The sequence below is a fragment of the Eschrichtius robustus genome, chromosome 2, assembly GCF_028021215.1.
Source record: "Eschrichtius robustus isolate mEscRob2 chromosome 2, mEscRob2.pri, whole genome shotgun sequence".
Classification (NCBI taxonomy): Eukaryota; Metazoa; Chordata; class Mammalia; order Artiodactyla; family Eschrichtiidae; genus Eschrichtius; species Eschrichtius robustus.
In genome coordinates this window covers 168,869,076-168,896,895 of record NC_090825.1, presented here as the reverse complement: position 1 = coordinate 168,896,895, position 27,820 = coordinate 168,869,076, and the positions used below count along the sequence as shown (strand labels likewise).

Genomic DNA, 27,820 nt, shown 5'->3' with positions numbered 1-27,820 from the left:
GAAATGGAAACAAACCGACCCTAGAACTGAAGATTAACTGTATTTAAAACAATCAAGATGACGCTGGTCAGACCACCGATGACCAATTTCGAGATGACTGTGAGAGCTGACTGTGCTGTTTCTGCATGTAGCCCCCTGCTCCATCTATAAAAGCTCTTGCCCATTGGTTGTGGGGGTGGGAGTTGGCCTTTGGACAGGAGTCCGCCCTCTCCCCTCCCCGCAGTGGCTGACATCCAAAATAAAGCAAACTTTCCTTTCCATCAACCTTGACTCTTTATTGGCTTTTGAGCGGTAAGCAGCTGGGCCCCACTTACGGTTACAAATAATAATATCATAACTGGAGACCTCTCATTTGTTAACTATCCTATATTAATTATCATTTTAAACCTTTAAAATTATGATTACATAGTAATCACTTTTATTTTATGGATTAAAGAGCTGATGCTCAGGGAGGTTAAAATATTTAGATAGTACCTCCAAAGACTTGACTTTATTTAATGCACCCAATACCTGTTTTGATGTAGATATTTCTCCCCACACTTTACAGATAAGAGGTTAAGCAATATATCTAAGATCATCGAGTAAGTAGCTGCTGGAACCAGTAGGCAGAGCTTTTTGATATTTAATTACATCTAGAGTGTCAAGACCAGGATTTAAACTGTAGTTCATGTAAGTCTAAGAACTTTACCTTTTTCGATAAACTATTCAGGAAGTGAGAAGGAGATCCTGGGAAGTTTGGCCAAGCACGGATAACCCACAAGACTTAACGTTGCCATTCACTAAGGAATGAGGTTATAAATGGATTAAAAAAATTTTTTTTGGCTGTGTTGGGTCTTTGTTGCTGCGCTCGGGCTTTCTCTAGTTGCGGCGAGCGGGGGCTATTCTTCATTGTGGTATGTGGGCTTCTCATTGCGGTGGCATCTCGTTGCAGAGCATGGGCCCTAGGGTGTGCAGCCTCCAGTAGTTGCGGCGTGTGGGCTCAGTAGTTGTGGTGCGCGAGCTTAGTTGCCCCGCGGCATGTGGGATCTTCCTGAACCAGGGCTTGAACCCGTGTCCCCTGCATTAGCAGGCAGATTCTTAACCACTGCGCCACCAGGGAAGTCCCATACAAACGGATTTTTTAAAATGGATTTCAGGTTTTTTTTTTTTTTTTGTATTTATAAAAAAAAGTCCTCAAAGTGCTAGTCACTTTCTATAAATTTCTGTGATATATTTATTATCTCCTCAATGAATATCAGTCAGAGAAATAGATGTGGGAACTCCTCCATGAATTCTTGACCACCACCTATTCCCAGATGTTCTCTGTACTCTCCCTCTGAGCCTTTGTTCAAGCTGTTTTCTCTACCTGCCATGCCCATCTCTCATCGGTTTTCTTATGTTCTGCCCTTCTTCAAACCCTAGCTCAAATCTACCTTTACAAATCCATGTTGGAATCCATCTCTCCCTTCTCAATATTTCCTCATCATACTGTCTGAACCTGCACTGTACCACCCCTCCCAGTCTGCCTGGTAATATCTACTAATGTCTGACTGCTTGGCATATTGTAGGTGCTCAACAAATATTTGTTGAATGAATGAATGAACAAATACATGGATGAATATGTACATTGGCAGGTCTCCTCTGACTTGAGAGAGATCATGTATCTTTGTGCTTAAGAGCTTGGGCTCTTAAGCCACATTAGTGTTCTGGCTCCTCCACTAAACAGATGTGTGGCTCTTTAAGTTGTCAGATCTTGCTAGACCTCCATTTTCTTATCTATAAAGTAGGAATAAGAACAGTGGTTATCTCAGAGTCTTGATAAAAATGCACCAAGCACAATGCCTCCTGGTTTGTAATAAGATGTTACCACTACTACCACTACTATTTACCTACTATTACCACTGTTATTACTGCTCTTGCTACTACCTACTACTACTACTCTTACTACTATCACTGCCTCTACCTACCATTTCTGCTGTTATTACTACTGTTACTACTACCACTGCCACTACCTAACATACTGCTGTTACTACTACTATTACCACCTATTACTACTGTTATTGCTACTGTTACTACTACCACTGCTACTGCTACTATCTACTATTACCTACCATTGCTAGAGTTATTACTACTGTTACTACTACCACTGCTGCTACCTTCCATTACTGCTGTTACTACTACTATTACCACTGTTATTGCTACTATTACTACTACTACTACTGCCTACTATTATCTACTATTGCTAGAGTTATTACTACTGTTACTACTATCACTGCCTCTACCTACCATTTCTGCTGTTATTAATACTGTTAATGCTACCACTGCTGCTACCAACCATTACTGCTGTTACTACTACTATTACCACCTATCACTACTGTTATTGCTACTACTGCTGCTGCTGCCTGCTATTATCTACTATTGCTAGAGTTATTGCTACTGTTAGTAGCTACAACCACACATTATTACTACTCCTACTCTTTGGACTTCTAATAGACAATAAATGTTTACCGAATTGAATTTGCCAGGAACCACGCTAGCTGGCCAAGGTGACTGGAATTCAGTCTCTGAGGAAGAGTAGAGTGACATTAGCTGAGACAGCAGCTACTGACCAGGCCTTCAGAAAAGGGTCCCCAGGAAGGAGGAAAAACTACAGGGAGGCTTCTCTATAAAGACCACAAAGCCTACTGGAAGTTGCTGCAGGGAGAGGGACAAAATGAGGAGGATTTGGACTCTGATGGTGGAACAATGTCCTTGTGTTGCTGGGTATACCCTAAAAAACATATCTCCAAGAGTAGACGTCCTAATGTGTTTGATATGTTTTTGATGATGAAGATGATGATGTTGATGATGATGAGCAAATTACCTAACATGCCTTGTATTTTTGAGCCTCACAAGGACACTGAGTGTATATCCTATTATTCTTGTCATTTTACAGACCAGGGAAAAGACAGAAACTCAGAGATCATCATTTGCCAAGATCACACAGCTACTGACTGATAGTGTGGAAATTTCAACATAGTTCTCTCTGAATCCTAGACCTATGCTCTCAACCACTGCAGGTTATTAATTCCCTAACTGAGTTTCAGGATCTTGTGGGGGCCAGGATGGAAAGGAAGGATGTAAGGAGAAAATGACCATGGGGGTGGGGTCCTCAAGGATTCTCTAATTTAGTGGTCTCAGCCTGGGACAGTTTTGCTCCCAGGAGACACTTGGCAATGTCAGGAGACAGTTTTGGTTGTCACAGCTGTGTGTATATGGAGGGTGCTACTGGCATCCCGTGAGCAGAGGCCAGGGATGCTGTTGAACATCCTACAGCCCCCTACAACAAGTAGTTATCTGCCCAAAATATCGATAGTACTGAGTTTGAGAAATCCCACTCTATATTGAAAGAAGCCAATGAATATGGTTAGCTATCCCTCATAAACTTTGCTATCTAAATATTGGTTATCACCTGAAGCTCAGTGATCCATTTCCAAGTGATCTGATGTAGCCAACTGGCAATGCCTCACTCATATCCCGTAAGCACTCACTGCTGCAGTACGTAACCACGATGGGATCCTAATGCAGCCCCTGTAGCTCTGCACCTAAGGGCTTTCACTTAGCCTGTGTGTCCGGCAGGCTGGAAGTGCTGAGGGTTACCTCCAGGACCAAGCAGCCCATGGCCAACAATGGAAGGAAGCTGGATGATAAACACTCCAGCCACTTGGCTAGGTGAGGTGTTCTATGCTGTCTCCTAGAGGTCCCTAGTGGAACTGACACTCTTTTGCCCACAGCTGTGACCTGCTCAGGAAAGCACCTTGCATTGACTTCCTTTCCTTCTCTTCTCCAGTGCTTCCTGGGACCACCCCCAACCTAAAATAAACTACTTGCCCACATCCTTAACTCATATCTGCTTCTGGGGGGAGCCAACCAAAAATACCTGGGTCACAGGATAAGACTAATAACCTGACTGGTGGTGACTCTGTCCAAAGCCTGGATCTGGCAAAAAGCTTCCAAAATGTACTGGTAAAATAGTCTGGTCTCTAAAAATGTTGGAAAATGGGACATCCCTGGTGGCGCAGTGGTTAAGAATCCGCCTGCCAATGCAGGAGACACGGGTTCGATCCCTGGTCCGTGAAGATCCCACATGCCGCAGAGCAAATAAGCCTGTGCACCACAACTACTGAGCCTGCACTCTAGAGCCCCCGAGCCACAACTACTGAGCCCACGTACCACAACTACTGAAACCTGCATGCCTAGAGCCCATGCTCTGCAACAGGAGAAGTCACTGCAATGAGAAGCCCGCGCACCGCAATGAAGAGTAGCCCCTGCTGGATGCAACTAGAAAAAGCCCACGCGCAGCAAGGAAGACCCAATGTAGCCAAAAATAAATAAATAAACAAACAGATAAATAAATAAATAAAATTTTTAAAAATGTTGGAAGAAACTTAATGGGTATGGGGAACTTTACCTTTTAGCCATGTGGTGAGGAGAACCCCTTGCTATATACACGTGCACCTCTTAAGCACTCATGCAGACCAATAATACTGTAACATGTTAGTAGGCGCCTTTCAGCGGAAAAAATTATACAGCCAAATAATTATGTAAAACCCTGTGTTGAATAAGGCTAAACAAGTTTCTTTACAGCAGGATATCTCAGAGCCTTTAATATGCTTATGCATGTTATTACCCTCTAGGAAGGAGCAAAAAAAATTTTTTTTGCCACACCACGCAGCTTGTGGAATCTTAGTTCCCTGACCAGGGATTGAACCCCTGCCCCCTGCAATGGAAGCACAGAGTCCTAACCATTGGACCGCCAGGGAATTTCCAGGAGCAACATGTTTGTCAGACTGTTTGGCCACAAACTTTTTGTCCTTTTGTTAAAGGGCATCCAAGCATTACAAGAGCTTAAAAGGTTTTCTGAATGTTGTTTTCTGCCCGTCTACAGTCTCATCTCCCACCATCTCATTTGTATATTTCATAGTTTAGCAAAGGGGAATTATTTGTACCTCCCAAATATGTCCAGGTTTTACCCTTCCCTGTGCCTTTGCATGCAGCTCTCCCTTCTGTCCAGAATGTCTTCATCAATTCTCCTTGTCTTCCTGCTAAATTCCTCTTCATCCTTTCAAACCCAGCTCAAATGTTACCTCCTCCATGAAGCCTTCCTTCTACCATTCAGATACTTTAAAGTTGCATCATATAACTAATAAGGACCTACTGTATAGCACAGGGAACTCTACTCAATACTCTGTAATGGCCTATATGGGAAAAGAATCTAAAAAAGAGTGGATATATGTATATGTGTAACTGATTCACTTTTCTGTACACCTGAAACTAACACAACATTGTAAATCAACTATACTCCAATAAAAGTTTTTTTAAAACTTGCATCACAATTATTTTGTTCCTTTGCTGTCTCCTCTACTGGACTGAGAGCTCCATGGATGCAATGCTGATCTATTTTCATCTGTGCATCCTTAGTTTATATCATAGTTTCTAACAGACAGTAAATTATTAATAAGCACTTTCAGAATTAAGTTAAACTGGGTCGGATTTGTGAAGTTGACATATCCGACCCAGTTTAACCTTGAACTAAACTCACTCAGCATGTTATGAGGGAATGAAAAGTAACATCTACCTGGTAACCACTTGACAAAGATCCAGTTGAGACAGGGAAGCCCATGGCAACTCCACATAGTTCTTTCTCTAAAGAAACAAACATTTCATCCCTCTGGAACAGGAAATAAAGGCATAAGTCGGATTACTGGGAAGTAAGCAAAGTTGCACCTACCTCTAAGACTAGCAGACGTGGATGCCAGGGGGACATGGATGGTGGTGTCTCCATGTGCTGCTTCATTGGGTATCTTTGTGATACGCTCCACAATGCCATCAGTCCCTGCAGGAGAGGGTAGGGAAGAGACCTAGAGTAACTCATCTCATCCAGAAGCAGAACATGGTCTAAATAGATCCACTTAATTTGACTATACAACGCATTTCTTCTCAACCATCTGTATGGATTGGAACCAGGACTGTGTGCATCCATTCACCCAGAGATTCATCCATCTTTCTGTCCATCTATCCCTATATCTACCCATTTATTCTTCCATCCATCCTTCCTTTTATCCTTTCTTCCTACCATGCATCTTTCCTTTCATATTTCCTCTCTCCTTTCTTTGCAACTTTTCATCCTTACAGTATTTCCTTCAATCTTTATTTCCTTCAATCCTTTCTTCCATCCATCTTCCTTATTTTCATCCTTCCCTCTATACATTCATCCTTCCTTCCATACATCCATCTTTTCTTCTTTCATTTATCTATCACTCCATTCTTCCTTTCTTCCCTCCTCCCATCCAACCGCAGTCCTACCTTCTTTCCATTCCACTCATCACTTGCTTACTGAACACCCATCACTCAACTATCGAGCCACATTTTAAGACATGGGTCAATAGCCATCAATGTGTCTAACCTGATTGTGAATTGTTAAAACTAGTTTGGGAAATAATCAAACCACCCTTCTGTACATATTGTCTAGTGAACAGGTGCTGGAGTAGTTGGAAGGCCTTGTTGGATTTGTGTCCAGAACAAAATCTGGCATCAAATTCAACTTATCCAAGGAATGGAATCCTCCCAAGAAGTTCCCTACCTCATCTACTGTTCTTTTGGAGGTGGTGTTTCTCCTCCTAGGTCCTAAGTACCTCCCACATCCATAGGTACTTTGTTCCCTCGATTTTCATTCACTCACCTTTTTCTTTCCCTTTTCCCTTGCTGACTCTCTTCTCAGTATAGAAACATGCTCAGTTTAAAGGAGGAATCTCTCCTTTTATCCATGTATTATTTTATCTGTTGTTTCAGTCCTCTAAAACTCACTGATGCTCCCTTCATTAGAATCCCTGAGGACCCACATGTTGTCAGAGAACTTCTCACCTCATTTCAATTTGGCTATTCTGTAGCATTTGACAGAACTGACCATCCCTCCTTCCTAAAACTCTCTCTTCCTCTGGCTTCTGTGAGGCCAGAATCTCTTGCTTTTTCTCCTATCTCTCGGACCACTCCTGCCTAGCCTAATGGCTAAGAACATGGGTTCCTAGTGCCATATAGTCTGAGTTCTTATCACTTCCCAGCTTTAATGATCTTGAACAAATTACTCAACCTCTCTCTGTATCAGTTGAGTCATTTGTATAATGGGCTTATAATAGTCCCTTCTCAAACTGTGTTCCAATGAGGAACTTAATAGAACAGCATTTGACACAGAATAAGTGTTCTATAAACATTTGTTGTTATCATTATTGTCATCATCAACATTAGCCGTAATGTTACAACATCCATCATGGTACTATAATTATTCAACTACTTGCTTATTTAGCTTAGTTTCCCCAGTGCTTATTTCAATGCCTGGACATGAAAATAGATCAACATATATGTTTTCTAAAGGAATTTCTGGTGCAGTAATAAACTCCTAAGTAACTCCTTTTTACCTGTTGGGAAAGAAGCCATTTTCTATGAGACCCAAATAATGAGAGTGTAGGAGCAGTGGGTCCTTACTTGTCAAGTGGGTTGAGTGTGGAAGAACTTGAGAAGAACTTGTCACTGTTCCCAAACCAACACTCTCTGTCATTCTGGTATCCATAATGGTTGGTAAAGATGTCCTGACTGGCTGTGTCCAAGTCTGCAAAGTACTGGCTGTAACCAAGGGTAATGCAGCAGTGCTTCGGCTCTCTGCCTCAAGGTTGGTGTCTACTGTTCTTGGGGTAGCTAGTGAGGAAGTAATCCAATGGGGGAGTGGGCTATTTGAAGAATCAGTGGTACGGAAGGTCAAAGAGGGGAATGGTATTGAAGATGAAGAAGGTAGACTCTCTGCAGTGGTGGGCATAGTAGCATCCCCAGGGCCTGATTCTGTCCTAGAAAATGGACTGACTGAGATGGCACCTGGAACTCCAGATGTAGCAAAGGAAGCCACGGCCTCTGACAAAGAAGGCGTTACTGTGTTATTAGCAAAAATGGTCTCAGCTGAAGACAGCATATCTGTACTTAGGTGACGTGTATTTTCTGATACAGGCACAGAAAGATTGGATCCTGGGACAGTTATGCCAGCAGACCCTGTAATGGAGGGAGAAGTGTAAAAGCGTGTGACTGTTTCCACTGGAATGTCAGTATACTGTGTAGACAGAGGCTGATCTGGGGATGATACTTTCACAGAGGACGTAATATCAGTCTTGGGACCCTTCAAACCATGAGTGGACAGAGGCGATGAAGGTGTGTTTGTGAGTGTGCTTGAGCTGGAATCCAAGGCTATTCTTGTCTCCTTCAGTCCAGTAGTCAGATGGGAAAGTGTCTTGGTCTCAAAGGAGGAAGGCATTGATGTGGAAAGAGTGGTCTCATCCACGGAGGAAGCAGTACCCATAGGATATATGGTGCTGGAGGACTCAGGGAAAATTGGGACAGAGGAACTTTGTTCATGTCCAGAACTGCTGGAACCCACAGTACTCATGATTGTGTATATGGAAGGAAGAATTTTCGCTGTATCTATGGAGAATTCAGAGGTGGAAATTGTCTCAACTGTGGGATTACTCAAACTTGGAGGTAACGTGGTCACTGCTCCCAAGGTTGTACCCAATGCGTCTTTGGTCTTCCCCAGACTACGGGTGAGAAGTGAGGTCACAGAGGTAGGAGAGGAGGGGCTCTTCGCTGGTAATGTGGATGGCTCAGGGAAGGGGGTTCTCATGGCAGGTACAATCACTGGGGAAGATGGAGAGCCAGTTTCTTTCACAGAGGCAGGGCTTGTCCAAGACACATCCTCGAGACCTCCGCCCCTGCGAGTGGTCACCTCTGAGTGCGTAAAACTCTGAGTCACAGTCGAGTGAATCTCTGCCCCTGAGGTGTTGGTTGTAGTGCCCATGGTAAGTGGGTTCTGTGATGTATCCTCAGTGGGACCTCTTTGGGTGGTCATGGTCACTTCTGCAGATTCTGTTGTCCCAGGAGAGGCAGAGGGCCTGGTGACGAGGCCTGTAGGGATGTCTGGCGACATCGTGGACTGAACAGGGCCAGGGATGGACGTGTGGCTAGAGGAGGTGGGCTCTGTCGTAGAGAATTCAGTAGTCGTATCAGTGGGAACTCTGGAAAGGACGGTGATTTTCCCTGGGGCTGAGCTGTTCTGCTGGACGGTGCTGGTCTTCCTCAGTTCAGCAGTCAGAGAGGATGTGGAGTCTATCTCAGACATTGTAGTTTCTAAAGGGTGAGGCATTGATGTGGAAACAAGGGTGTCCTTAGAGTTGGAGGGAGTAACCGTTGGAGACGTGACATTGGATGGCTCTGGGTCAGCTGGGACAGAGGAATGTGCTTCATGTCCAAAACTTGGGTTGGCCCCATGGGTCGCAGTTGTGTTTTTGGAGGGCTGAATTGCATCTGTTCCTGTGGAGGCTTCAGAGGTGGACAGTATGTCAATGCTGGTGCTGGTCTCACTTGAAGGTGAGCTGGACACAGGTCCCAAACTTGTACCCAATGTGTCTTTGGTCTTCCCCAGACCACGGGTGAGAAGTGAGGTCACAGGGGTAGGAGAGGAGGGGCTCCTCGCTGGTAATGTATATGGCTCAGGGGAGGGTGTTGTCATGGTAGATACAATCACTGGGGAAGATGGAGAGCCAGTTTCTTTCACAGAGGCAGGGCTTGTCCAAGACACATCCTCGAGACCTCCGCCCCTGCGAGTGGTCACCGCTGAGTGCGTAAAACTCTGAGTCACAGTCGAGTGAATCTCTGCCCCTGAGGTGTTGGTTGTAGTGCCCATGGTAAGTGGGTTCTGCGATGTATCCTCAGTGGGACCTCTTTGGGTGGTCATGGTCACTTCTGCAGATTCTGTTGTCCCAGGAGAGGCAGAGGGCCTGGTGACGGTGCCTGTAGGGATGTCTGGCGACATCGTGGACTGAACAGGGCCAGGGGTGGACGTGTGGCTAGAGGAGGTGGGCTCTGTCGTAGAGAACTCAGTAGTCGTATCAGTGGGAACTCTGGAAAGGACGGTGATTTTCCCTGGGGCTGAGCTGTTCTGCTGGACGGTGCTGGTCTTCCTCAGTTCAGGAGTCAGAGAGGATGTGGAGTCTATCTCAGACATTGTAGTTTCTAAAGAGTGAGGCATTGATGTGGAAACACGGGTGTCCCTAGAGGTGGAAGGAGTAACCGTTGGAGACGTGATATTGGATGCCTCTGAGTCAGCTGGGGCAGAGGAATGTGCTTCATGTCCAGAACTTGGGTTGGCCCCATGGGTCGCAGCTGCGTTTTTGGAGGGCTGAATTGCATCTGTTCCTGTGGAGGCTTCAGAGGTGGACAGTATGTCAGTGGTGGTGCTGGTCTCACTTGAAGGTGAGCTGGACACAGGTTCCACACTTGTACCCAATGTGTCTTTGGTCTTCCCCAGACCACGGGTGAGAAGTGAGGTCACAGGGGTAGGAGAGGAGGGGCTCCTCGCTGGTAATGTGGATGGCTCAGGGGAGGGTGTTGTCATGGTAGATACAATCACTGGGGAAGATGGAGAGCCAGTTTCTTTCACAGAGGCAGGGCTTGTCCAAGACACATCCTCGAGACCTCCGCCCCTGCGAGTGGTCACCTCTGAGTGCGTAAAACTCTGAGTCACAGTCGAGTGAATCTCTGCCCCTGAGGTGTTGGTCGTAGTGCCCATGGTAAGTGGGTTCTGCGATGCATCCTCAGTGGGACCTCTTTGGGTGGTCATGGTCACTTCTGCAGATTCTGTTGTCCCAGGAGAGGCAGAGGGCCTGGTGACGGTGCCTGTAGGGATGTCTGGCGACATCGTGGACTGAACAGGGCCAGGGGTGGACGTGTGGCTAGAGGAGGTGGGCTCTGTCGTAGAGAACTCAGTAGTCGTATCAGTGGGAACTCTGGAAAGGACGGTGATTTTCCCTGGGGCTGAGCTGTTCTGCTGGACGGTGCTGGTCTTCCTCAGTTCAGGAGTCAGAGAGGATGTGGAGTCTATCTCAGACATTGTAGTTTCTAAAGAGTGAGGCATTGATGTGGAAACACGGGTGTCCCTAGAGGTGGAAGGAGTAACCGTTGGAGACGTGATATTGGATGCCTCTGAGTCAGCTGGGGCAGAGGAATGTGCTTCATGTCCAGAACTTGGGTTGGCCCCATGGGTCGCAGCTGCGTTTTTGGAGGGCTGAATTGAATCTGTTCCTCTGGAGGCTTCAGAGGTGGACAGTATGTCAGTGCTGGTGCTGGTCTCACTTGAAGGTGAGCTGGACACAGGTTCCACACTTGTACCCAATGTGTCTTTGGTCTTCCCCAGACCACGGGTGAGAAGTGAGGTCACAGGGGTAGGAGAGGAGGGGCTCCTCGCTGGTAATGTGGATGGCTCAGGGGAGGGTGTTGTCATGGTAGATACAATCACTGGGGAAGATGGAGAGCCAGTTTCTTTCACAGAGGCAGGGCTTGTCCAAGACACATCCTCGAGACCTCCGCCCCTGCGAGTGGTCACCTCTGAGTGCGTAAAACTCTGAGTCACAGTCGAGTGAATCTCTGCCCCTGAGGTGTTGGTTGTAGTGCCCATGGTAAGTGGGTTCTGCGATGCATCCTCAGTGGGACCTCTTTGGGTGGTCATGGTCACTTCTGCAGATTCTGTTGTCCCAGGAGAGGCAGAGGGCCTGGTGACGGTGCCTGTAGGGATGTCTGGCGACATCGTGGACTGAACAGGGCCAGGGGTGGACGTGTGGCTAGAGGAGGTGGGCTCTGTCGTAGAGAACTCAGTAGTCGTATCAGTGGGAACTCTGGAAAGGACGGTGATTTTCCCTGGGGCTGAGCTGTTCTGCTGGACGGTGCTGGTCTTCCTCAGTTCAGGAGTCAGAGAGGATGTGGAGTCTATCTCAGACATTGTAGTTTCTAAAGAGTGAGGCATTGATGTGGAAACACGGGTGTCCCTAGAGGTGGAAGGAGTAACCGTTGGAGACATGATATTGGATGCCTCTGAGTCAGCTGGGGCAGAGGAATGTGCTTCATGTCCAGAACTTGGGTTGGCCCCATGGGTCGCAGCTGCGTTTTTGGAGGGCTGAATTGCATCTGTTCCTGTGGAGGCTTCAGAGGTGGACAGTATGTCAGTGCTGGTGCTGGTCTCACTTGAAGGTGAGCTGGACACAGGTTCCACACTTGTACCCAATGTGTCTTTGGTCTTCCCCAGACCACGGGTGAGAAGTGAGGTCACAGGGGTAGGAGAGGAGGGGCTCCTCGCTGGTAATGTGGATGGCTCAGGGGAGGGTGTTGTCATGGTAGATACAATCACTGGGGAAGATGGAGAGCCAGTTTCTTTCACAGAGGCAGGGCTTGTCCAAGACACATCCTCGAGACCTCCGCCCCTGCGAGTGGTCACCTCTGAGTGCGTAAAACTCTGAGTCACAGTCGAGTGAATCTCTGCCCCTGAGGTGTTGGTCGTAGTGCCCATGGTAAGTGGGTTCTGCGATGCATCCTCAGTGGGACCTCTTTGGGTGGTCATGGTCACTTCTGCAGATTCTGTTGTCCCAGGAGAGGCAGAGGGCCTGGTGACGGTGCCTGTAGGGATGTCTGGCGACATCGTGGACTGAACAGGGCCAGGGGTGGACGTGTGGCTAGAGGAGGTGGGCTCTGTCGTAGAGAACTCAGTAGTCGTATCAGTGGGAACTCTGGAAAGGACGGTGATTTTCCCTGGGGCTGAGCTGTTCTGCTGGACGGTGCTGGTCTTCCTCAGTTCAGGAGTCAGAGAGGATGTGGAGTCTATCTCAGACATTGTAGTTTCTAAAGAGTGAGGCATTGATGTGGAAACACGGGTGTCCCTAGAGGTGGAAGGAGTAACCGTTGGAGACGTGATATTGGATGCCTCTGAGTCAGCTGGGGCAGAGGAATGTGCTTCATGTCCAGAACTTGGGTTGGCCCCATGGGTCGCAGCTGCGTTTTTGGAGGGCTGAATTGCATCTGTTCCTCTGGAGGCTTCAGAGGTGGACAGTATGTCAGTGCTGGTGCTGGTCTCACTTGAAGGTGAGCTGGACACAGGTTCCACACTTGTACCCAATGTGTCTTTGGTCTTCCCCAGACCACGGGTGAGAAGTGAGGTCACAGGGGTAGGAGAGGAGGGGCTCCTCGCTGGTAATGTGGATGGCTCAGGGGAGGGTGTTGTCATGGTAGATACAATCACTGGGGAAGATGGAGAGCCAGTTTCTTTCACAGAGGCAGGGCTTGTCCAAGACACATCCTCGAGACCTCCGCCCCTGCGAGTGGTCACCTCTGAGTGCGTAAAACTCTGAGTCACAGTCGAGTGAATCTCTGCCCCTGAGGTGTTGGTCGTAGTGCCCATGGTAAGTGGGTTCTGCGATGCATCCTCAGTGGGACCTCTTTGGGTGGTCATGGTCACTTCTGCAGATTCTGTTGTCCCAGGAGAGGCAGAGGGCCTGGTGACGGTGCCTGTAGGGATGTCTGGCGACATCGTGGACTGAACAGGGCCAGGGGTGGACGTGTGGCTAGAGGAGGTGGGCTCTGTCGTAGAGAACTCAGTAGTCGTATCAGTGGGAACTCTGGAAAGGACGGTGATTTTCCCTGGGGCTGAGCTGTTCTGCTGGACGGTGCTGGTCTTCCTCAGTTCAGGAGTCAGAGAGGATGTGGAGTCTATCTCAGACATTGTAGTTTCTAAAGAGTGAGGCATTGATGTGGAAACACGGGTGTCCCTAGAGGTGGAAGGAGTAACCGTTGGAGACGTGATATTGGATGCCTCTGAGTCAGCTGGGGCAGAGGAATGTGCTTCATGTCCAGAACTTGGGTTGGCCCCATGGGTCGCAGCTGCGTTTTTGGAGGGCTGAATTGCATCTGTTCCTGTGGAGGCTTCAGAGGTGGACAGTATGTCAGTGGTGGTGCTGGTCTCACTTGAAGGTGAGCTGGACACAGGTTCCACACTTGTACCCAATGTGTCTTTGGTCTTCCCCAGACCACGGGTGAGAAGTGAGGTCACAGGGGTAGGAGAGGAGGGGCTCCTCGCTGGTAATGTGGATGGCTCAGGGGAGGGTGTTGTCATGGTAGATACAATCACTGGGGAAGATGGAGAGCCAGTTTCTTTCACAGAGGCAGGGCTTGTCCAAGACACATCCTCGAGACCTCCGCCCCTGCGAGTGGTCACCTCTGAGTGCGTAAAACTCTGAGTCACAGTCGAGTGAATCTCTGCCCCTGAGGTGTTGGTCGTAGTGCCCATGGTAAGTGGGTTCTGCGATGCATCCTCAGTGGGACCTCTTTGGGTGGTCATGGTCACTTCTGCAGATTCTGTTGTCCCAGGAGAGGCAGAGGGCCTGGTGACGGTGCCTGTAGGGATGTCTGGCGACATCGTGGACTGAACAGGGCCAGGGGTGGACGTGTGGCTAGAGGAGGTGGGCTCTGTCGTAGAGAACTCAGTAGTCGTATCAGTGGGAACTCTGGAAAGGACGGTGATTTTCCCTGGGGCTGAGCTGTTCTGCTGGACGGTGCTGGTCTTCCTCAGTTCAGGAGTCAGAGAGGATGTGGAGTCTATCTCAGACATTGTAGTTTCTAAAGAGTGAGGCATTGATGTGGAAACACGGGTGTCCCTAGAGGTGGAAGGAGTAACCGTTGGAGACGTGATATTGGATGCCTCTGAGTCAGCTGGGGCAGAGGAATGTGCTTCATGTCCAGAACTTGGGTTGGCCCCATGGGTCGCAGCTGCGTTTTTGGAGGGCTGAACTGCATCTGTTCCTGTGGAGGCTTCAGAGGTGGACAGTATGTCAGTGCTGGTGCTGGTCTCACTTGAAGGTGAGCTGGACACAGGTTCCACACTTGTACCCAATGTGTCTTTGGTCTTCCCCAGACCACGGGTGAGAAGTGAGGTCACAGGGGTAGGAGAGGAGGGGCTCCTCGCTGGTAATGTGGATGGCTCAGGGGAGGGTGTTGTCATGGTAGATACAATCACTGGGGAAGATGGAGAGCCAGTTTCTTTCACAGAGGCAGGGCTTGTCCAAGACACATCCTCGAGACCTCCGCCCCTGCGAGTGGTCACCTCTGAGTGCGTAAAACTCTGAGTCACAGTCGAGTGAATCTCTGCCCCTGAGGTGTTGGTCGTAGTGCCCATGGTAAGTGGGTTCTGCGATGTATCCTCAGTGGGACCTCTTTGGGTGGTCATGGTCACTTCTGCAGATTCTGTTGTCCCAGGAGAGGCAGAGGGCCTGGTGACGGTGCCTGTAGGGATGTCTGGCGACATCGTGGACTGAACAGGGCCAGGGGTGGACGTGTGGCTAGAGGAGGTGGGCTCTGTCGTAGAGAACTCAGTAGTCGTATCAGTGGGAACTCTGGAAAGGACGGTGATTTTCCCTGGGGCTGAGCTGTTCTGCTGGACGGTGCTGGTCTTCCTCAGTTCAGGAGTCAGAGAGGATGTGGAGTCTATCTCAGACATTGTAGTTTCTAAAGAGTGAGGCATTGATGTGGAAACACGGGTGTCCCTAGAGGTGGAAGGAGTAACCGTTGGAGACGTGATATTGGATGCCTCTGAGTCAGCTGGGGCAGAGGAATGTGCTTCATGTCCAGAACTTGGGTTGGCCCCATGGGTCGCAGCTGCGTTTTTGGAGGGCTGAACTGCATCTGTTCCTGTGGAGGCTTCAGAGGTGGACAGTATGTCAGTGCTGGTGCTGGTCTCACTTGAAGGTGAGCTGGACACAGGTTCCACACTTGTACCCAATGTGTCTTTGGTCTTCCCCAGACCACGGGTGAGAAGTGAGGTCACAGGGGTAGGAGAGGAGGGGCTCCTCGCTGGTAATGTGGATGGCTCAGGGGAGGGTGTTGTCATGGTAGATACAATCACTGGGGAAGATGGAGAGCCAGTTTCTTTCACAGAGGCAGGGCTTGTCCAAGACACATCCTCGAGACCTCCGCCCCTGCGAGTGGTCACCTCTGAGTGCGTAAAACTCTGAGTCACAGTCGAGTGAATCTCTGCCCCTGAGGTGTTGGTCGTAGTGCCCATGGTAAGTGGGTTCTGCGATGCATCCTCAGTGGGACCTCTTTGGGTGGTCATGGTCACTTCTGCAGATTCTGTTGTCCCAGGAGAGGCAGAGGGCCTGGTGACGGTGCCTGTAGGGATGTCTGGCGACATCGTGGACTGAACAGGGCCAGGGGTGGACGTGTGGCTAGAGGAGGTGGGCTCTGTCGTAGAGAACTCAGTAGTCGTATCAGTGGGAACTCTGGAAAGGACGGTGATTTTCCCTGGGGCTGAGCTGTTCTGCTGGACGGTGCTGGTCTTCCTCAGTTCAGGAGTCAGAGAGGATGTGGAGTCTATCTCAGACATTGTAGTTTCTAAAGAGTGAGGCATTGATGTGGAAACACGGGTGTCCCTAGAGGTGGAAGGAGTAACCGTTGGAGACGTGATATTGGATGCCTCTGAGTCAGCTGGGGCAGAGGAATGTGCTTCATGTCCAGAACTTGGGTTGGCCCCATGGGTCGCAGCTGCGTTTTTGGAGGGCTGAACTGCATCTGTTCCTGTGGAGGCTTCAGAGGTGGACAGTATGTCAGTGCTGGTGCTGGTCTCACTTGAAGGTGAGCTGGACACAGGTTCCACACTTGTACCCAATGTGTCTTTGGTCTTCCCCAGACCACGGGTGAGAAGTGAGGTCACAGGGGTAGGAGAGGAGGGGCTCCTCGCTGGTAATGTGGATGGCTCAGGGGAGGGTGTTGTCATGGTAGATACAATCACTGGGGAAGATGGAGAGCCAGTTTCTTTCACAGAGGCAGGGCTTGTCCAAGACACATCCTCGAGACCTCCGCCCCTGCGAGTGGTCACCTCTGAGTGCGTAAAACTCTGAGTCACAGTCGAGTGAATCTCTGCCCCTGAGGTGTTGGTTGTAGTGCCCATGGTAAGTGGGTTCTGCGATGTATCCTCAGTGGGACCTCTTTGGGTGGTCATGGTCACTTCTGCAGATTCTGTTGTCCCAGGAGAGGCAGAGGGCCTGGTGACGGTGCCTGTAGGGATGTCTGGCGACATCGTGGACTGAACAGGGCCAGGGGTGGACGTGTGGCTAGAGGAGGTGGGCTCTGTCGTAGAGAACTCAGTAGTCGTATCAGTGGGAACTCTGGAAAGGACGGTGATTTTCCCTGGGGCTGAGCTGTTCTGCTGGACGGTGCTGGTCTTCCTCAGTTCAGGAGTCAGAGAGGATGTGGAGTCTATCTCAGACATTGTAGTTTCTAAAGAGTGAGGCATTGATGTGGAAACACGGGTGTCCCTAGAGGTGGAAGGAGTAACCGTTGGAGACGTGATATTGGATGCCTCTGAGTCAGCTGGGGCAGAGGAATGTGCTTCATGTCCAGAACTTGGGTTGGCCCCATGGGTCGCAGCTGCGTTTTTGGAGGGCTGAATTGCATCTGTTCCTGTGGAGGCTTCAGAGGTGGACAGTAGGTCAGTGCTGGTGCTGGTCTCACTTGAAGGTGAGCTGGACACAGGTTCCACACTTGTACCCAATGTGTCTTTGGTCTTCCCCAGACCACGGGTGAGAAGTGAGGTCACAGGGGTAGGAGAGGAGGGGCTCCTCGCTGGTAATGTGGATGGCTCAGGGGAGGGTGTTGTCATGGTAGATACAATCACTGGGGAAGATGGAGAGCCAGTTTCTTTCACAGAGGCAGGGCTTGTCCAAGACACATCCTCGAGACCTCCGCCCCTGCGAGTGGTCACCTCTGAGTGCGTAAAACTCTGAGTCACAGGCGAGTGAATCTCTGCCCCTGAGGTGTTGGTCGTAGTGCCCATGGTAAGTGGGTTCTGCGATGCATCCTCAGTGGGACCTCTTTGGGTGGTCATGGTCACTTCTGCAGATTCTGTTGTCCCAGGAGAGGCAGAGGGCCTGGTGACGGTGCCTGTAGGGATGTCTGGCGACATCGTGGACTGAACAGGGCCAGGGGTGGACGTGTGGCTAGAGGAGGTGGGCTCTGTCGTAGAGAACTCAGTAGTCGTATCAGTGGGAACTTTGGAAAGGACGGTGATTTTCCCTGGGGCTGAGCTGTTCTGCTGGACGGTGCTGGTCTTCCTCAGTTCAGGAGTCAGAGAGGATGTGGAGTCTATCTCAGACATTGTAGTTTCTAAAGAGTGAGGCATTGATGTGGAAACACGGGTGTCCCTAGAGGTGGAAGGAGTAACCGTTGGAGACGTGATATTGGATGCCTCTGAGTCAGCTGGGGCAGAGGAATGTGCTTCATGTCCAGAACTTGGGTTGGCCCCATGGGTCGCAGCTGCGTTTTTGGAGGGCTGAATTGCATCTGTTCCTGTGGAGGCTTCAGAGGTGGACAGTATGTCAGTGGTGGTGCTGGTCTCACTTGAAGGTGAGCTGGACACAGGTTCCACACTTGTACCCAATGTGTCTTTGGTCTTCCCCAGACCACGGGTGAGAAGTGAGGTCACAGGGGTAGGAGAGGAGGGGCTCCTCGCTGGTAATGTGGATGGCTCAGGGGAGGGTGTTGTCATGGTAGATACAATCACTGGGGAAGATGGAGAGCCAGTTTCTTTCACAGAGGCAGGGCTTGTCCAGGACACATCCTCGAGACCTCCGCCCCTGCGAGTGGTCACCTCTGAGTGCGTAAAACTCTGAGTCACAGCCGAGTGAATCTCTGCCCCTGAGGTGTTGGTTGTAGTGCCCATGGTAAGTGGGTTCTGTGATGCATCCTCAGTGGGACCTCTTTGGGTGGTCATGGTCACTTCTGCAGATTCTGTTGTCCCAGGAGAGGCAGAGGGCCTGGTGACGGTGCCTGTAGGGATGTCTGGCGACATCGTGGACTGAACAGGGCCAGGGGTGGACGTGTGGCTAGAGGAGGTGGGCTCTGTCGTAGAGAACTCAGTAGTCGTATCAGTGGGAACTCTGGAAAGGACGGTGATTTTCCCTGGGGCTGAGCTGTTCTGCTGGACGGTGCTGGTCTTCCTCAGTTCAGGAGTCAGAGAGGATGTGGAGTCTATCTCAGACATTGTAGTTTCTAAAGAGTGAGGCATTGATGTGGAAACACGGGTGTCCCTAGAGGTGGAAGGAGTAACCGTTGGAGACGTGATATTGGATGCCTCTGAGTCAGCTGGGGCAGAGGAATGTGCTTCATGTCCAGAACTTGGGTTGGCCCCATGGGTCGCAGCTGCGTTTTTGGAGGGCTGAATTGCATCTGTTCCTGTGGAGGCTTCAGAGGTGGACAGTATGTCAGTGGTGGTGCTGGTCTCACTTGAAGGTGAGCTGGACACAGGTTCCACACTTGTACCCAATGTGTCTTTGGTCTTCCCCAGACCACGGGTGAGAAGTGAGGTCACAGGGGTAGGAGAGGAGGGGCTCCTCGCTGGTAATGTGGATGGCTCAGGGGAGGGTGTTGTCATGGTAGATACAATCACTGGGGAAGATGGAGAGCCAGTTTCTTTCACAGAGGCAGGGCTTGTCCAAGACACATCCTCGAGACCTCCGGCCCTGCGAGTGGTCACCTCTGAGTGCGTAAAACTCTGAGTCACAGTCGAGTGAATCTCTGCCCCTGAGGTGTTGGTTGTAGTGCCCATGGTAAGTGGGTTCTGCGATGCATCCTCAGTGGGACCTCTTTGGGTGGTCATGGTCACTTCTGCAGATTCTGTTGTCCCAGGAGAGGCAGAGGGCCTGGTGACGGTGCCTGTAGGGATGTCTGGCGACATCGTGGACTGAACAGGGCCAGGGGTGGACGTGTGGCTAGAGGAGGTGGGCTCTGTCGTAGAGAACTCAGTAGTCGTATCAGTGGGAACTCTGGAAAGGACGGTGATTTTCCCTGGGGCTGAGCTGTTCTGCTGGACGGTGCTGGTCTTCCTCAGTTCAGGAGTCAGAGAGGATGTGGAGTCTATCTCAGACATTGTAGTTTCTAAAGAGTGAGGCATTGATGTGGAAACACGGGTGTCCCTAGAGGTGGAAGGAGTAACCGTTGGAGACGTGATATTGGATGCCTCTGAGTCAGCTGGGGCAGAGGAATGTGCTTCATGTCCAGAACTTGGGTTGGCCCCATGGGTCGCAGCTGCGTTTTTGGAGGGCTGAATTGCATCTGTTCCTGTGGAGGCTTCAGAGGTGGACAGTATGTCAGTGGTGGTGCTGGTCTCACTTGAAGGTGAGCTGGACACAGGTTCCACACTTGTACCCAATGTGTCTTTGGTCTTCCCCAGACCACGGGTGAGAAGTGAGGTCACAGGGGTAGGAGAGGAGGGGCTCCTCGCTGGTAATGTGGATGGCTCAGGGGAGGGTGTTGTCATGGTAGATACAATCACTGGGGAAGATGGAGAGCCAGTTTCTTTCACAGAGGCAGGGCTTGTCCAAGACACATCCTCGAGACCTCCGCCCCTGCGAGTGGTCACCTCTGAGTGCGTAAAACTCTGAGTCACAGTCGAGTGAATCTCTGCCCCTGAGGTGTTGGTTGTAGTGCCCATGGTAAGTGGGTTCTGTGATGCATCCTCAGTGGGACCTCTTTGGGTGGTCATGGTCACTTCTGCAGATTCTGTTGTCCCAGGAGAGGCAGAGGGCCTGGTGACGGTGCCTGTAGGGATGTCTGGCGACATCGTGGACTGAACAGGGCCAGGGGTGCACGTGTGGCTAGAGGAGGTGGGCTCTGTCGTAGAGAACTCAGTAGTCGTATCAGTGGGAACTCTGGAAAGGACGGTGATTTTCCCTGGGGCTGTGCTGTTCTGCTGGACGGTGCTGGTCTTCCTCAGTTCAGGAGTCAGAGAGGATGTGGAGTCTATCTCAGACATTGTAGTTTCTAAAGAGTGAGGCATTGATGTGGAAACACGGGTGTCCCTAGAGGTGGAAGGAGTAACCGTTGGAGACGTGATATTGGATGCCTCTGAGTCAGCTGGGGCAGAGGAATGTGCTTCATGTCCAGAACTTGGGTTGGCCCCATGGGTGGCAGCTGCGTTTTTGGAGGGCTGAATTGCATCTGTTCCTGTGGAGGCTTCAGAGGTGGACAGTATGTCAGTGGTGGTGCTGGTCTCACTTGAAGGTGAGCTGGACACAGGTTCCACACTTGTACCCAATGTGTCTTTGGTCTTCCCCAGACCACGGGTGAGAAGTGAGGTCACAGGGGTAGGAGAGGAGGGGCTCCTCGCTGGTAATGTGGATGGCTCAGGGGAGGGTGTTGTCATGGTAGATACAATCACTGGGGAAGATGGAGAGCCAGTTTCTTTCACAGAGGCAGGGCTTGTCCAAGACACATCCTCGAGACCTCCGCCCCTGCGAGTGGTCACCTCTGAGTGCGTAAAACTCTGAGTCACAGCCGAGTGAATCTCTGCCCCTGAGGTGTTGGTTGTAGTGCCCATGGTAAGTGGGTTCTGTGATGCATCCTCAGTGGGACCTCTTTGGGCGGTCATGGTCACTTCTGCAGATTCTGTTGTCCCAGGAGAGGCAGAGGGCCTGGTGACGGTGCCTGTAGGGATGTCTGGCGACATCGTGGACTGAACAGGGCCAGGGGTGGACGTGTGGCTAGAGGAGGTGGGCTCTGTCGTAGAGAACTCAGTAGTCGTATCAGTGGGAACTCTGGAAAGGACGGTGATTTTCCCTGGTGCTGAGCTGTTCTGCTGGACGGTGCTGGTCTTCCTCAGTTCAGGAGTCAGAGAGGATGTGGAGTCTATCTCAGACATTGTAGTTTCTAAAGAGTGAGGCATTGATGTGGAAACACGGGTGTCCCTAGAGGTGGAAGGAGTAACCGTTGGAGACGTGATATTGGATGCCTCTGAGTCAGCTGGGGCAGAGGAATGTGCTTCATGTCCAGAACTTGGGTTGGCCCCATGGGTGGCAGCTGCGTTTTTGGAGGGCTGAATTGCATCTGTTCCTGTGGAGGCTTCAGAGGTTGACAGTATGTCAGTGCTGGTGCTGGTCTCACTTGAAGGTGAGCTGGACACAGGTTCCACACTTGTACCCAATGTGTCTTTGGTCTTCCCCAGACCACGGGTGAGAAGTGAGGTCACAGGGCTAGGAGAGGAGGGGCTCCTCGCTGGTAATGTGGATGGCTCTGGGGAGGGTGTTGTCATGGTAGATACAATCACTGGGGAAGATGGAGAGCCAGTTTCTTTCACAGAGGCAGGGCTTGTCCAAGACACATCCTCATCACCTCTGTTAATGGCAGTCATCAGCTTTGTTTGTAGAATTCTCTGAGTCACAGCTGCATGGATCCCTACCATCGATGTTTTGGGTGACGTGGTCCAGGTAAATATGTCCTGTGATGTCGCTGCAGGAGTACCTGTTTCAGTGGTCAGAGTTTTTTCTGTTGATTTTGTTATCGTGGGGAAAGTAAAAAGTTTTGTGATGGTTTCTGTAGCGTTTATTGCTGACATGGTGGAAATAGCAGGGCTTGGATTGAGTACACTAGTAGAGGAGATGTCTTCTGTCCTTGTCACCTCAGTAATAGAACTAATGTTCACACCAGGAAGGGTAATGGTTGGCTCTGTGGATGAGTTGGTTTCCTTGGAGGTGCTGGTTTCCCTCAGTCCAAACATCAAGGAGGGACTTGTCTCAGTCTCAATTCTTGTAGTCTCAGAGTAGCTAGACTTTGGGGAGGAAACCGTGGTTTTCCCAATGGTGGTGGCTGTATTCATTGGAAATACGGCTTTGGATGGTTTTGAGTCAGTTGAGACAAAGGAATGTGATTCATGTTCATAAGTGGTGGTCCCCACATTGGTTATGGCTGTGTTTTGAGAAGTATCTCTACTTGAGCTTTTCCCCTGATAGGTGCTAGTATCCCTCAGTCCAGGGGTCAAGGAGGATATTGACTCTGTTGCAATCTTTGTAGTTTTGGAAGAGTCTGAAATTGACGTGGAGACAGTGGTGTCCCTTATGGTAGAAGAGATAACCATTGGAAATGTGGCTTTGGATGGCTCTGTGTTGGCTGGGACTGTGAACGGTGATTTATGTGCTGAACTAGTGATCCCCATATCGGTTACTGTTGAAGAATGAATTGTTTCTGTATCTGTGGTGGCTTCTGAAGTGGTCAGTATCTCATGCAAGACGTTGTTCACACTTTCAGGTGTACTGGTCACAGGTTCCAAGCTTGTGTCCAAAATTTCTGTGGTCTTTCTCAAGCCAGAGGTGAGAACTGAGGTCATGGAAACAGGAGAGAAGGTACTGTTCCCTTGTAATGTGAAAGGTGCAGGAGAAGGTGAGGATGTGGCAAGGATGGGTTCTAGGGAGGGGCGAGACCTGGTTTTTTCCACAGAGGCAGGGCTTGTCCAAGACACATCCTCAGGACCTCTGCTCCTGAGAGTGGTCATCTCTGAATGTGTAAAACTCTGAGTCACAGTCGAGTGAGTCCCTGCCCCAGAGACCTTGGTCGATATGTCCAAGGTAAGTGTGTCCTGTGATGTAGCCCCTGGGGGACCTGTTTGGGTGGTGATGGTCATTCCTGAAGATTCTGTCATGAACATGGATATAGAGGGGCTGGTTCTGCTTTCTGTAGGTGTGTTTGGAGAAGTTTTGAAGTGAGCAGGGCTTGGGATGGATATCCTGCTAGAGGAGGTAACTTGTGTCCTGGTGACCTCAGTAGTAGCATCATTTGTGGACACATTGGAAATGACAGTGCTTGTCTCTGTAGCAGAGCTGGTCTCCTGGTAGTTACTTGTCTCCCTAAGTCCAGTATTCAGAGAGGACACTGACTGTCTCTCAATCTTTATAGTCTCAGATGAGCCAGACATTGCTGTGGGAGCAGTAATGTCCCACATGGTAGAGGAGGTAACCACTGAAGATGTAGCTTTGGATGGCTGTGTGTGGGCCAGGACAGGAGAATGTGATTCATGTCCACAACTGGTAGTCTCTACATGTGTCGTTGCTGTGTTTGTGGAAGGATGAATTGCTTCTATATCTGTGGTGACAAGCATCTCATCTGAGCTATTGCTCAAATTTGGGGGTAAACTGGTATCAGTTTCCAAACTTGTCCTCACCATGTCTCTGGTCTTCCCCAAGCCGAAGTTCTCAGGCAAGAGACCTGAGGTCACAGGTAGAGTAGAAGAGGTACTTTGCCCTTGTGATGTCAACAAAACATGAGAAGATGAGGTTGTGTCAGAGATAGGTGCTAGGGAAGAGGAAGATGTGGTTTCTCCCACAGAGGGAGGGTTTGTCCATGACACACCTTCAGGACCTTTGCTCATTTGAGTGGTTATCTTTGACTGTGGAAATCCCTGAGTCACAGCCAAGTAAGTCCCTGACAAGGAGGCTGTGGCTAATGTGTCCATGGTTGGTGCACCCAGTGATGTAGTCCCAGAAGGACCTGTTTGCATGGTGGTGGTCATTCTTTCAGAGTCTATTATGTCAGGTAAGGTAGAGGGCCTGGTGGTGTCTGATGACCTTGTGGACTGAGCTAGATCTGGGCTGGAAATTCTGTCAGAGGTAGTGACTTCTGCCCCGGACACCCTAGTAACAGCAAAAGAACTTAGGGAATGGACACTGCTTATCTCTGTGGTTGAGTTGGTATCCATGTAAGTACTGGACTCCCTCAGTTCAGTGGTCAGGGGGTAATCAAGCTCTCTTCCAGCCCTTGTGGATTCTGGCCAGGTAGTTGTTGATGTGGAAACAATGGTATTCAGCATGATGGAGGTAGTATTCATTGGATATGTGCCCATCGATGACTCTGAGTGGGCTGGGACAGTGGAATGAAGATCATGTTCAGAATTTGAGGGCCATACTATTGTATCTACTGTGTTTGTAGATGGGTGAATTGCCCCTTTGTCTGTGGTAGGTTCAGAAGTGGCTGTTCTCTCATATGTGCCATTTTTCCAGTTTGGAGATGAAGTTGTCCCAGATTCCAAGCTTATGCCCAGTAGATCTGTGGTCTTTAATAAGCCTGGGGAGTCAGTAACCTCCTTGATGGTCCCTCCTGAGACAGAAGAGACATTTACCACCTCAGTGTTCAGAGATGTGCTTGAGTTTGTTTCTTCTTCCCCCATCCAGGAATGAGATGTAGCTTTTGCCTCTGTTGTAGGAGTCCTTATCGCATTCACCTGGGGAATTGGATATGGAGTTCTTACTGTGTATGGGATTAAATCCAGAGTTGTTGCTTCTGGTCTAGACATATGCCCTGGATCTGCAGAAGCTGTGATGTGAAGCTGGGTAGAACTCTGCTCTACTTCTTTGCTGGCAAGATCTGGCCTCCCTGATAAAGTGACTTTAGAGCTATTTACCATTGTAACAGGTGTGACCTCACTTGTAATGTCCTCTATGGAGGAGGGCAGCTGTGAGGTAGCTGGGCTGATCATGTTCTCCAAAGGGAGTTCTGAAGGAGTTGTAACCTCCTGAAGAACTGAGGTAGAGGTTATGGCTGATGACACAGAACTCCCAGTGGCCCAGTCAAGAGTGGACAGAGAATCAGGCAGAGGAGTAGATGGGAGGATCTTTGGGATAGTCTTTGTATTTGGGTGGTCCATAGAAGCCATTGAAACATGCAAGGCTTCTGTTTCTCTTCTACTGGGAGTCCAACTTGTGCTTAAAATGTCAGGAACTGAGGTGCTCATCCTCTCGACACCAGAAGTTGAGATGGGCATAGACGCAGTTGTGTCTAAAGGACTCAGTGTCCTTACACTTGTGCTGGCCTCTGTCTTTTCAACTGATGCAAAGGAGGATGGGACGGCTAGGCTGGTTCCAATGACAGTCACAAGGCCATGGGGGGTAGACACAGAGCCTGATTCAGTGCTTGACGCTATGGATGAAGTTGCGCTCATTGCAGAAGTTGCTTTAGGAGAACCTGTGACTTCCAAGATTGAAGCCATGTCTGTGATAGTCCTGGGGCCTGATGTTGGGGCAGGAACAGCTGTGGATGACCAGGTGGGCGGGTGCTGTAGGGCAGATGTGCTGGTCTCTGTAGCCAGGGTGCTGTCCATGGTGCTCACACTTCCTTTTGGGTGGGGCATGGTAGTCAGGACTGAATTGGTTTCCACAGTGGTGATGGTGGTGGTGACAAGTGGAGTGGGAGCTATGGTTACCTCCATGTTGCTCACTCCTGCAGGATGTGAGGTCTGTGATAGTTGCCCAAGAGTAGAGGCAACATCACTAGTTACTACACTTGTGATGGTCGCCAGTGTCTTAGACCCCACGGAGGGGGATGTGACAGATGGTGAAGAGCTCATTTTTCCTCCTGAGGCATTGGTGATGCTGGTAATGTCTTGGCTTTCAGAGGTCAGAGACGCTAATGTGGTTTGTTCTACGGAGGTCTTAGGCAATGTGTCTTTGGCCTCAGGGGATTTGCCAAGAATCAGGTTATTTCCAGTTGTCTGCTCTGACCATGGGCTAGCAGATGAATAAGCCTCACTCACAGATATACTTGCCTGTTGTTCATCTGTCATTGTATCTTTACTCAGAACAGTGGAAGGAATGACTGTGATGTTGACCCTTGTCTTGGTTATAAATTCAGATTTATCTGTCACTGAGCTCATGGTTACCATCTGGGTTGTCACAGAGTCCGGGATGGCCACAGAGTCTTCAGGACCAGTGGAAGATGTGTTCAGAGAGACATGTGTGTCCACGGTGGTCCCTCCAGTGGAGCCAAGCCACATGGATAAATTCATTCCAGTTGTCCTTGGAATCAGAGTTGGGCTTCTTTGTGGACCAGTCCCTATGTTGCCTTTAGGATTTGACTCTCGGGAGACAGAGGACACTGTGCCCAATAACTTTTTGGTCCCTTCTGGAGTCCCAAGATGGGGGTTGGTCCAAACCTCAGATGGGGAGAGTGAGACCCATTCTGTAGTTGCTTTCCCTTTTGTTGGTGACTTGGCTGGTGTCATGAATCCTGTGGGCAGGTGAGGGAGGCTGATGTTGCCACTCTCTATGGCTGTGGTCTGAAGTGTGACTGGTTCCACTGTGGTCTTCGTAGGGACAGTTGCTGTTGAAGTATTCCAAGAATTTCCCAGAGTGTACTTCATCTCTGGGCTGGTGCTGGGCTCCTTGGAGCTTATGATTTTGAAGGCTGTAGCCATTTCTGGGCTTCTTGTGGACATACCTGTGATTAGAAAGTGAGTTGGTAGGAGATATGCAAACGGTACAGGAGTCCTGATTGACAGTATCATTTGTTCCTTCCTGTGATTTCAACTCAAACTATTTCCTATTTCTCCAGAAAAGAAAATGTTAACCCTCTCATACCACATTTCAAGACTCTGGACACCAGGGAATATACTGACCATCTCCGAAGATGGATCAAAGTGTTAGGGTTAGTGGGGTGAGGGCTTTGACCCTCTTGTTTACTCAGGAGAAATTGTTACCTGGAACTCAGTGTACTACATACCCTACAAAGAAGGGCTCTTTGTACAAGGAAGGATGTGATGAACCTGGATTCTACCCATGCACGAGGCTTTCCCTACCCTATTTTACTTTTCTCCTTGGAGCCTGCCCTTGCGGAACCAGTTTCAGCTTATAACTTTGACCCTCCTCTAGATGTCCCAAATCTTAGTTCACTGAAAAGCCACTTAAGGATTTATATTTGAGAAGCAACAGAATAGAAGGGTGATAAAATTCTTTTCCTTTGCCTTCAACCTCTTTCAAATTCATCTGCTCTCTGAACCCTTTTCCTATCCTTGAGGTAAAGGGCATGTAACTGCCACAGGGATAAGGAAAGCTCGACCTTCTAAGAGCACTCTTTTTCAAATTATCCTCACCAACTTGGCGTAGCCAAGGACCATGATCCCTTCCTCTACTGTAACAAAAGAAAACTGTATCACCTCAAGTCTGTCTGTGCCCTCCCTGTCAACACAAAATTCCAGTGAGGATCTCCGATTTAGAAAGATCCTTCACCCTGGTGCAAGAGAAAGTGTGGAGGGAACTGACCCTGTGGCATTTTCTCCTGCTGAATTGATTGGCTACTAATCATATAAATTACTAAGATGAAGCAATAACAGTGTTCCGTTAATACAATCTCTAGG

At 49.5% G+C, this 27,820-nt stretch overlaps 1 protein-coding gene across 1 annotated transcript in view; it reads right to left on the bottom strand.

Moving 5' to 3' along the window:
* The window catches only part of MUC16 (mucin 16, cell surface associated), a 139,075-nt gene that overhangs the window by 37,610 nt on the left and 73,645 nt on the right, over positions 1–27,820 (bottom strand). Inside the window, exons 9-10 of the mRNA XM_068534971.1 lie at positions 7,501–26,904; positions 5,750–5,854 (exon numbers count right to left, since the gene is read on the bottom strand). Of these exons, the coding sequence (XP_068391072.1) occupies positions 5,750–5,854; positions 7,501–26,904 (19,509 nt within the window). The remainder of the gene's footprint in view (positions 1–5,749; positions 5,855–7,500; positions 26,905–27,820) is intronic.